The sequence below is a fragment of the Pseudopipra pipra genome, chromosome 6 (genome assembly GCF_036250125.1).
Source record: "Pseudopipra pipra isolate bDixPip1 chromosome 6, bDixPip1.hap1, whole genome shotgun sequence".
Taxonomy (NCBI): domain Eukaryota; kingdom Metazoa; phylum Chordata; class Aves; order Passeriformes; family Pipridae; genus Pseudopipra; species Pseudopipra pipra.
In genome coordinates, this window is record NC_087554.1 from 33285789 (window position 1) to 33297566 (window position 11778).

Below are 11778 nucleotides of genomic sequence, written 5' to 3' on the forward strand. Positions count from 1 at the left end.
TTCTTTTTCCCCAGAAGCCACTAACACTGAAGTAACTTTAGCTAGAAGCACACTTCTAATCCAATTGCTTTTATACTTTTATCCATAAAGTTACTTTTGCTTTACAAAAACAAAAGTAAAAGTTTTCCCCATCTAATATACTCAGTAAGATAATTACCTTTCTTAGGGAATTTTTCACTGGCATATGGGCTGAAGAGTCCATCTCTTTTTCCACATTCCATTCTGTTTTCCAAACCTTGCTGACTTGCAAGACGCCTTCCAATATTTTCAGATCTATTGCCAACTGTACATCCTGACACAATATTCTTGAACAAACACAAAGTGTTAGTTGCATTTATATAAACTTGTAATCTCATTTACAGATTAACCTCCAGGAAAAGGCTATGCAAATCAGCCACAGCAGCATTTTCTTGGCCATATTTTATCTTCCCTTGATTCTCTGTAGACCTAGGTAGGGAACAGCCTACCTGCAGTAAGGTAGACTTAATCACACTCTGAAAAGAGTGATTCTGTGCATAGGCTTTGCAAGGTCAGAAGTTCAGGAGCTGTGAGACCTACTGATCACAAACGTGGTGGGGTTGATCCCAGCTGGCAGGCAAGGTCCCATTCAGCCACATGCTTGCTTTCCCCATTCCCCAACAGAACGAGGGGGAGAATTGGAAAGGTAAAAAAGGAAAGACACAGACACATCACAGACAAAAGCAAACAAACAAAAAAATCCAAATCCACACCATACAAAGGCCATCATTTACAACAAGTAGATCAATTCTCAACAATCCCCTGAGAAGTGGCTACTTTTCAAAAACTATCCCCATCCCAGTTTTACTAGTGAGCTTGACATTACAAGGCACAGAATCACTCCTTGGTCAATTCAGGTCAGCTGCCCTTCCCTCAGCCTCTTGTTCCATCCCAGCTAAACACAGTACAACCTGATCAGTTCCTGCTATGAAAATAAACCTCAGGCTTCTTGTACTTGACAGCTAGCAGGTCCAGTTAATGCTGTGATCCCCTCCATTACAAAATAAGTCCTTCTTGCTACTGAAAATCAGTGCCCAAAACTTTGGATTAAAATCTGCACACTAACAAGAAGACTGGGTTAGAAGCAGAATACTTACCATTTCTCTATTGCTTTTCCCCAAACCAAATTTCAAGCGCAGTGACCTACGAACCATTTCTTTTCGGCTTATCTTTGGAGAAAAACAACCTGTCTTTCCTGATTCAGCCCTGGGAGGAGAGAGGGGAAGAAGTGACACATAAAAAAAACTCTTCAGGAGGGCAATGAAAACATCCTGACATTTATGGTTATTTCCTTTAGTTTTACTTACTTCATTGCCTTCTTGCCAACCTTTTTTTACTAGGCACAGGAAGCTACTATACCAGTTCTTATTTTGTTTTGAGCTCCATTTTGCCACATTGGAAGATCTGGTCATTTTAAGATTACTACACAAGTTGCTACCAAGAAAGGTAATTTTAGAGACAGATTGAGACTTTACATATCATTAGTCAAGAGGTGTAGACCCATCTTTCCAATTTATCTTTATGTTCTGAGAGTTAAGGCAAATTACCTGTATAATTTTTTGCTTGCAAGTCTTTTACTTCTTCTGTTCCCTGTACTAGACAGATGATTTTCACCCATGGTTGAAGGAGACAGTGAGGTTTGTGATGACTCAAGAGACACACAGGGACTTGCTTCAAAGTGAACTACAGGAACAAAATTATATTTATATGAATTTAAAATAGTCACATTTTTTCAGGTAAAGACTTAACAGTTAACACAATGAAGAATGGGTTTTTAAACAGCACAAGATTTGTTTTCTTATTTTGTGGAGTGCTGGCTTGAAATTACTTTGACTTCCACTTTAATATTAAATGAAGCTGTTCCTTGTAGCATCCATAAAAGTGGCTGGAATGCAATTACATGCTACTGATATCACTACCTCAAGTAAGTTTCCACACTGCTATCATCAAATCAGTTCCTCAGATTAAGAGCTTAGTAAGAAAAATTAGATTCGGTCTCAGTATTATTTGCAGTATTTATTTTTTTTACGTACCTAGCCAGAATGGTTAAAGAAACAATAAAGAAAAGAGTTGCTGTTCTACTACTGAACTTTTTTTATGAAACACATGCATTATACTATCTTTACAAAACGTCATCGTTTTGATTTGCTTATGCACAAAACCAAGAATTTCAGAGAACATGAAATGATTTAATAAATAAAAGCAGTAAGTTTAAGATCACTCATTTGGCGGGGGGGGATAATCTTCAGGCAAAACAAACAGCCAATCTAGAAATTTTTTTCAGACTAACTTCAGCTGGCAGGACATTAAAGAACCAACCAAAAAAAAAAAAACAAACCACCAGGATCTGCAGAAGAGCCTGACAGCTGAAAGCGCTCCAGTAGAATAAAGTGGTACTAAAGCACTACCAAACAAAAGTAAAAATGGTTCTTTAGAGTTTTGAGATTATTTAGCATCTAGAGAAAACAAGAAGTGATTGGATACATGAAAGAACCTTTATAATAGCAACAATCATATTTCACATAGAGCTAAGATATAAGCATTTAGGAGACAGAAGCCAAAACCTTTCAAGAGGTTGGAAGCATAGGCATGGATTTGTGTTCTAAAACAGAAACAGGAGTATAATGATATTATATATGATGATTCCCTCCCTCAATGATACAGAGGGAGGGAAAAAGTAAAAGGACATCAGGACTGCAAGTCAGAGATTAATAGAAAACTTGTGCTTTTGCTCAATCCTTGTGACATGACACTACTAATGTACATAAACATACACTATGCAACGAGATGGGGAAGTTGTGCAAGGAACACTAAAGTAATGAGCATCAGTGACTGCCTAACAAGAACAGAAGACTGTACACTTAAATTAAAAAGCCACAAACGACGACTCCAAGCAAAGAGGAAAAAGTGAAGGCACTGTACCTGATGCTGGTGTTGAGTTGCTGTTAAAAATGCTAGTTGGTAAGAACTCAAAGGCAAAACTATGCTTAAAAGACCGTCTCTTCTTGCTGGACAAGCCCTGAGAGCAATCAGTTGGAAGTTTACGCTTGGTACTTGGAGTAAGAACCACTGGAGTCACTGACGAAAGGACTGAAATAAAGAAAATCAAATTTGTAATAGTAGCTTAAAAGTTTCAGGGTTTACTAAAATAAATAGTTGTTCTGGGTTTTTTAACTCTGAAAGAAAATTGTTATGAAAGCTTAGCCAAAGTGCACGCATTTTGAACAGGCAAAGCAATCAGTATGGCCTAGGGTTCAGTTTTTTATTTTGTTGGGTTTTTTGCAAGTTTAGAGTATCAGAAAGGAAAATGCAAACCCACACATTAATTAACAATATAGGTATTAGGAGGAAGTAAAAGTATAGTCATATTCCACAAGTTTAGGAGACAGAGTAAGTGTGAAAGAATTTCAGTCCTGGCAAATTCATTCCCAAGATGATAAAATGCTGCACTACTGCACTGAAGCCTTAGTGTGCATTAGCTAAAAAGCACAAGTTTGGTTGTGTAATCCCAGAAGTAAACCACACAGCCCACTGCTGCAGTGATTGTAGCTGCTCCAAGAATTACAGTAAATGCAGTATCCTCAATAAATATGTATCTATATTCACATTTTTAAAAATTTAAATTTAATCACTTATCTTCAACTAAGTTCTAATTCTTCAGATAAAAAAAAATTGTGGAATATAGTTAACAAATATAGAAGATACTGCATGGGCTTTATATAGTACAAATACACCAATACCTACCGCTTTTGTCTTGTTGAGGTGTAGTGGAGGGTGTTCTGTTAGATTTAAATTTATTCAATGCTCCACTAACAATATCTGAAATGCAAGACACACCAAGCAATCAAATTTAAATGTGAAATTTGTCTTGCTCTATTTTCAACTCAAGTTTAACCTGTATTCTTTTCAGGGAGAAATAAAGGAAATCAGTTTAAATGGTTGTTTCGTGTAACAAAACCTATAGTGCTATTGCAACCTCCAGTTGTATTTCCATGTGTTCACAGGAAAGCTTAGCAAACTACAGGCTGTGGTACTTTTATGGTATCTGGTGGATATCCCGTAGTTTTTAAAAGCTCATCTTCGGAAACATAAAATGTAGTAGTGCTGTGTTTTACTGCATCTGAAAAAGGAGTAGAATCTACCTACTATTGGAACGTGTTCCACAGAACTACCAAATTCTAACTGATTCTCCTCAAAATGTTAACATTTGTGTTTATCACTTTGCAACTCCGGGATGGTCTCCCTTCTTCAGTGGAAAAGCATATTACACAACAAAACATGCCTTGGTTAAACATATACAATCATACAGCCTTAATTTCAATTGCTGTCAAGTTTAACACTCCAGTTAAATGAGCTAAATACATACCTATATTTTTATAGCAATACATACAAGATGAGTGTTATAGTGGATTTGAATCAAGTCAAGCATATGTATTCCACAGTATTTCCTCTGAGAGTGCAGAAGAGAGGATATACCATTTGACTGTCCACATTTGGCAAAAAACCCCCACCCAACCCTATTGAAAATTGAAAAAAAACCAAAACCAAACCAAACCAAACAAACCCCCCAAACTAAAAAAACACACCAAACCCCCAGATCTGTGATACCAGAGCACACAGTATCCAATAATATCAAAGTTACACTTCAAAACACAAATTAGCTACTCTAATTAAAAACAGACCTGCCATTCGTATCCTTACTTCCTCAAGACTTGATTTATCAAGGTATGTGTTAAAGTATCATTTCAAAACCAGCAAAAAAACCCCAAACCTAACCAAAACAGAACAAACAACTCAACTTTTACTGTTTTGCAACAGGATCTGCAGCTGACTCAACAAAAAGCTGGAATATTAATTTGGGTTCACAAATCCATACAAACCAAAATATATTTTTTGGTAGACAGCAGACACATTGGAATAAACTCAGAGTAAATATAAAATAAAGTAATGTGATTACTGAAGTCTTATATAGACTTTGCAAGTCAAGCCCAACAAGTTTCACAGACATCTATTCTGCTTTTGGACAAAGGAAGCATCTAGGATCAGGAAGTTTCAATTCTCTTTTTGGTTTTGAAACTTTCACACAACATACCTACCCCCAACACTTCGGTGCCTCCTCCTCTGACATTCACTGGGAGATTCATTCTCGCTGTCTTCCTGGCCCCACAGTGAGGGAGTAGATTGAAAGACATCAACACCCAACATTGCAGGAATCTTTTCCAAGATAAATTCTGGTACTTGTCCTGGATTAGTTAAGAAATATTTTTTTAAAATTATTCTTAAAAGATGAAAAGAAAAGCTGCATACAAGTAGGTGCAATGAGACATTTTGCTGAACATTTATCAACTTACCGATTTCTGCTGCATGGTCAATAAGTGTTTCCACAACAGCAGCTTGCAAGCGAATTTTTTTTTCCATATTAGCTGACATCTTTTCATTTTCATTTGAGTGCAAGAGGTTGGGAGCAAAAATCACTGCCAGATTACTGCTATCCATTCTGTTTTCATTGGATCTTAACAAGAAAAGTTTTTTTATATAAGTTATCAGGATATCAGCAGTGAAAAGACCAAATAAGACAAATGCAGTTAAAAAAATAAAAATTGACTAATTTACTCAAGTGCTTACATAACAAGACAAGATTAATGTGTAGATTTATGCATACCAGGCCAGGTAATTGCACAACTAGGTCACTGAAATCAAGAGGATAGAGGTTATAGAACCCCTTCAGTTTTGGGGAATGCAAAGTATCAATCAGATTATGGTAATTTTGCTTTCCAAAGAAGAATGAGAAATACAGCTTGAACAAAGTCAAGTTTCCAGCTTGGAGATTTATAAAATAAAAGACTATGACTGAATTCTAATGAATGTCTGCAGATAATAAAGTTCAAACCACTCACAGAGAGTTACAGCACTTGCCTAGAAAGAGAAGTTGTTAAAGGAATTAGGCCTGTTTACAACCACTCTCTTCACACTCACCTTAATGACACAGTTCTCAGAAAGTTGAAAAAGTATCTCAAAGTTTCAATTATTCTGTCGGCCATCAAACATGACAGCAGCACAGTTGCAGTTTTCTTCTCATTTCCGAGCTGCTGAGCTTTGACAAGGCCTTCCTGCAGGTGAGGTGGAAGGATGGGTTCTGGCAGCTCTCTAAAGAACTGTTTGAGAAGCCCTGCAACATCACATGGCAGTGCAGCTGAGAGGCAGTTCTCACCCTGATCCAGTTTACTCTGAAATTTTTCATAAGAAACATGATTTAAAGTCTTCAACAGATCATCAGAATTTAAGTTTAGGCATTAATCCTCTAGCCCAAGTCAGAAAAGACAATCACATCTTCCCCACAGTTAGTTTCAGCCTTGTCATGTGTTACCCAACTACAGTACCTACAGTGAGACACAGGCAATGTTGTCAGACCACATGTGTAATTTACATGTTTCCCATGTACACACCCTCTAGGAGAACACTGCTACACAAATATTCTCACAGCATCCAGTGTGCACAACTGTTAATTAGTTTGTTCAGTCACAAGGCCAAAATATTTTAAAAACAAAGGGAAGCCTGTCAGTTTTTGGACAAGATCTCCTCTCATTTCTAAAGCACGTAATGTTACCAATCTACTTCCAATATTAAAATTGGAATATGACTGAAAAGAGTCCAAATATTAAAACATGCAGATGATCAAGTGAAATGCAGCTTATTAAGAAAAACAAGAGCAGCTTTACAGAATACCTTTAAAGCCTTTAAACGAACAAGAGATCCAGACTTTCTGAAGAGTCCCTCAGTATGAACATGTTCTTCCAAATATTCACAAGTATCAACCAGAAAGCTGAGAATAGAACAGTAACATAATCCAATGCTCAGAATAAAGCTTGTTTTTTCCAGATAAACTATTTCATAGTTTTGTTATAAACTTAATATATAGAATAATTTCTGCCAGTGACAAGAAGTATAAAGAAATACAACTGAATGAGAGCTGTGGCTCTGAATTCCCCATCTAACTTCTGCATCCCTCCTTCCCCAGTTGAAACTATTCTTATATCCACCATAAGCTTTAGCAGACCTGGAAGAAATATTGCATTCCTTCTTCTGACAAGGGTTCAGTACTACAAAGAGAGCAAAGTAGGTGCAGAGTCTAAATATACATTGTTAATTTACCTTGGAATATAACCATATTCTGGCACAAGTGATCGTGGCAGTGCATAAAAAGATATTCCAAAGATTTTACCCTAAAATACAAAATTCAATTAATATTACTCAAAAGTTGATATAATTATCAACTGCATATTACAAAAAAAGCACACATTCCACAAGCATAAATATAAAGGTAGTTAAGACAAAACACAAAGTCTTTCAGATAAGACAGTATTGTCTGGAAAAGCACTGTCATCTAGATATCAAAGACTATGCTGATTCTAGTTACAGGTAACACCCTAGATGATTGTGAAAGAGCACAAAGGTTTTCTGGAGTATGTTTTACACTTTTAATTTTACAAGAAGTCAGTTTTCTCATAGGGCTCCCAAATCAGTAAGGATATTAACCAGATTGTTTTGTAATCTCACCTTAGCTTTTCAAATTAACTAAAGCCTATTTTTCTTAAAATCAACATAAGACAATCACAATAACTTCTTTTTTTTAAAAGTTTTTTTTTTTTTTTCATCTCAGACACTCACAATTGCTGTTTCAGGGAGGATTAAACTCAAGAGAATAATCTAGAAAAATGTTCTGAACTCTCATATTTAGCATTTTAGCCAGACATTAAAGTGTCTGTTACATATTAGAAAATTAGCAATCTCTTCAGTCATTACTACTGATGTTCACCCCCAGCGTTTTTTAAATGTGGGTTTATTTCTGGGGTTGCTACACAGTTGTGTCAGTTATAAAAGCCCACATTTCAACTTGCACTTTTATTTCCTTACCTCACCTCTTTTTCATTTCTATTTACAAAATGTGCAAGCTAGTCCCTCTCCCAACCAGAAGAGGATTGGGATCATGCCCAACTTGTTATTAGAGATGGATGCAACCTCTTGGTCATTTATGCTTAAAACTTGAAGTGCTGACCATGTTAGAAAAATAGTTAATCAGTTACTAGCCCATTAGGCCACTTCGGGCCTATCTGTCCTACAGAAAACAAACATAACACGATAAGGAAAGAGAAGCAACACACCTGCCATTGTGTTCCAGGTTGCTACCAAAACTAGAAAAAATTAACTCCAAGAGATAATATTTTTTTCCTGTATTTACACGATAGCATAATAGAGAATTCCAGTGGTTTGTAATTCAACATTTACAATTCCTAACTGATTTGCTCACTTCTCTAAGTTTTGTGTGAAGTATCTGAAGTTGTGACTTAAATTCGTAGTTGACAAACAATAAAGTTAATAAAATTATGTCTGTTCCCTCACAATAGAAATAAAATGCCCCCAGCAAAACAAATGCTATTCTGTAGCTTCTCCTGCCTTACTCAGTAGTTATTTAAATATACATTTTCTTCCTTGCATACAATTTAAGTATTACAGACAGCAACATAGACATATTTTATTAAGACATGCATGTATTACTCACAGTTCGTATTACCTTCCCTTCAAATGAAAAAAAAAAGAAGAGTCTAGAACCGTAGGCTTGATATTGACAAGGGGGAGAAAACTAATTCTAAATTAACTCTTGCTTTGTCCCTTTCCAAACAACCCAACTCCAGCATGAGTTTTCACAGCTTCTTTGGCCTATATTGACCAAGGATTACTGCAGCATTGTGTAATACCTTCTCAGCCTAACAGAAAGCTCAGTCTGAGGATGTTCAGTTCTGTGCCATATCACTGGCACAGGGATCTTGTTTAGGACTTGACAGTGGTCCACACTTCATAAATTAAGAGTCTACCTGAAGATCAGAGCTCTGAAATGGACTTCAGTGCTGCCACTCATATGATACTTTAGTTTTAAATAAGAGTCCTGAGACAGAAAACACACTTTTTTCCCTTCAACAAATTCAAAATAGGTATTTAAGATAATGGGACAGATTTCATTCCTCGGACCACCGGCAAATCAAGGCCAGAAGTGTCGGCACCAAAATACCTATAGTTATGTCTTATACTAGGAAACCATGCAAATAATGCTCTTTAAACATAAAAATCTTGCGCAGATCAGAGGCAAGCGTGGGTGTTTCAGAGATCCTCAAGTATACGAACAAAAGAGGAACACATCCCCTCCACCATCTGGCCCGCCTGGCAACACGCAAGTCCTGAACTGCTGGGGGCGAGGGCACCAGCATCACTGAGCCATTACCTTCCTGGATCACAACACGGCTGTCTGGCGACTGTCGGGAGCAATTACTCCCTGGGGAAAAGGGTAAAAAGTGATTTTCCCCATTGCACACGAAAGAGGCCTCCCCGCGGCGGGAAGTAATGCCCCGCCACGGCCGGCGGGAGCCGCAGCATTACGGGAACGGAACTGGTGCCAGAACCGGCGCCCGCGGCCTCGCCGGGGACACGGCAAGCCCCAGACCCGTGTGAGCTTCGGCTCTGCCCGGCCCCTCTGCGCACCCCCACCCTGCTCACCTCCGCCGCCGTCGCCGCCGCTCCCGGCTCCTTGGCCGCCGCCAGGCAGCTCCCGCTCTTCACTTTGATCCCGTACGAGACCCGGAGCTCCTCCAGCACGGCCAGCCGCACCAGCCGCCGCCTCTGCTCCGCCATCCCGGCGCCCCCCGCCCTCTCTCCCCCCTGTCCTGTCCTGTCCCGTCCTGTCCCCCCTCAGACCCCGCACAGCCCCATCACCGCCCGCTCGAACCGCGCGCGGCCCCGCCCGCGCCTCCCATTGGGCCGTTTGCGTTCGAAATCAGGACCCGCCCGCCTAACGGCCCACCAGGGCTGCCCCGCCGCGCCTGCCACCCGCGCCGCCGCTTAGTCTCCCCCAGCCCAAGGCCCCCGCGCGCCGCTTTCGGGCGATCGTACTGGCTACCTAAAGGCCAGGGGGAGCGGAACAGCGGGACCGGATGCACCCCGCGTCCCCCATCCCGCGTCCACCATCCGCCATCCCGCGTCCACCATCCGCCATCCCGCGTCCCCCATCCGCCATCCCGCATCCTTCATTCCCCAGCCCCACCACGTGCCCGCCGCTCGCTCCCAGAGGTGTCGGGCCAGCGGTGCCGAGTTCGGGGATGGTTCAGTTGGTTGGTTACTTGGAAATAAGTGTGTCTCTCTGCGAATGTTTCAATTAAAAACAGCACACCAAAGTTTTGTGAGTAAGCTGGGTTCTTCCACCGAACCTGACTGCAACGGTGTTGTGTATTGGCATAGGAAAAAGGTCGAGATTCTTCCCATGTGTTTCAGTCAGAGACACCGCTTTGCCCTGCATCAGCCTGGGGGTCTGTGCAGGTCCCTCTGAGGGGACTCATCATTTTCTGTTGACAAAACTACACTCCTAAATTTAAGCAGCAGTTAAACCATTAGTGCCAGGTTTGTTTGGAGTTTCTAAATTTGGGGTTCCTTGCCTGTTCCATACAATGATCTCGTACACCTATTCCTGAAGGGTCATTTTGGGGTTTGCACTATGTTGTTATAGAAAGAGCTGCTGCTTCTTTTTTTTTTTTTTAATTTTCTATTCCGAAGGTAACTCTTCCAAGTGCCAATAACACTCCAATTAATCAAGTGCAGTCTTTCTCTGTAGAGTCAGAAAAAAGCGCTGTACTGAAAATAAGCTTTCCAGCTTTTCCCTTATGCATGTTTTGTTACTGAGTCTTACTTCACTGAGACACAGACATTACCACAAAGTTTAGACATAGAATGATAATAAGCTTATGGACACAAAAACTAGAGAATAAAAAGAGAATAGCTAGAATTTTTCCCAAAGTCATCAAAATATAAATAGCAAAAAACCCCCAAACCTAAAAAGACCTAGCAGCAAGAATAAATAAGAGATTAGATATGAATTTTCTCAAGTAAGCCTCCAGGATTTTGATTATGAATGTCACAATCAAGTCACTGAGCAAAAGTAATATTCCTCTAAATGTAGCTTTAATGCAAAAAACGTAAGTATCTACTTAAGTATTTACTTACTGTAGGTATTACCATCTGTCCTGGCATTGAAATGACATGACAATATGAAATTTCAAAACCTGAAATATCACTGATGAGAAAAAAATAAAAATGAAGGAATAAATAGGTACCATAGAATTTAATTTAAATAATCTCTATTCTACTTAGTTTTTTGTAGTAATGATGAGTTAATTACACAAGAGGGAGCTGTGATCTGATAAAAATATCAAAAGTTTTCAAGTCAAGTATTTTCTGTTCAATATTCATGTAAGAAAAAAACACATTATATTAGTATGTGCTGCATTTTTTTACTAAAAAAAAGTGATGGAGATAATCTTTTTATATCTTGCAGAGGATAGTTAAAGTGACAGTATTAGCTATTAATTTTGTTAAAAACATTTGTCAAATATTTTAATATTTTTAGGTGACTATTTTAATATATTTCTGTTTTATTTGCGAATAGAGACTAGAGGAGGAAAAATTACTTTGAAAATAAGAACTATAAATTTGGAACCAGTTGTAGCATCCCAACTCAAATCTATTACACTAGTTTGAAATTGAGTTAGAAAAAATAAACAACTATTTTTCTTCTTCCCCCCTGCACTCCCCTCACCCCAGATTGTCTCAGAACTGATATGCCAAGCTTCTGGCATTTTAAATAGTTCTAATTTTAAGCATCTCTGAGTGAAATGCTGCCCTGAGTGAAGGAAATTACATAACTCTCTTTTGTCATCA

The 11778-nt window shown here is 38.9% G+C and overlaps 1 protein-coding gene across 2 annotated transcripts in view; it reads right to left on the reverse strand.

The window, feature by feature from the left end:
• The window catches only part of LOC135415929 (neuroendocrine protein 7B2-like), a 46128-nt gene extending 36404 nt beyond the window's left edge, over positions 1-9724 (reverse strand). The window contains exons 1-11 of one of the 2 annotated variants that reach the window (XM_064658474.1): positions 9568-9724; positions 7171-7241; positions 6745-6841; positions 5995-6245; positions 5370-5530; positions 5115-5261; positions 3763-3837; positions 2941-3108; positions 1566-1701; positions 1116-1224; positions 158-305 (exon numbers count right to left, since the gene is read on the reverse strand). In XM_064658474.1, the coding sequence (XP_064514544.1) occupies positions 158-305; positions 1116-1224; positions 1566-1701; positions 2941-3108; positions 3763-3837; positions 5115-5261; positions 5370-5530; positions 5995-6245; positions 6745-6841; positions 7171-7241; positions 9568-9702 (1498 nt within the window). In that variant the 5' untranslated portion in view covers positions 9703-9724. The remainder of the gene's footprint in view (positions 1-157; positions 306-1115; positions 1225-1565; positions 1702-2940; positions 3109-3762; positions 3838-5114; positions 5262-5369; positions 5531-5994; positions 6246-6744; positions 6842-7170; positions 7242-9567) is intronic. The other variant, XM_064658475.1, reaches the window with a different exon arrangement.
• Between the last annotated feature and the right edge of the window lie 2054 nt (positions 9725-11778).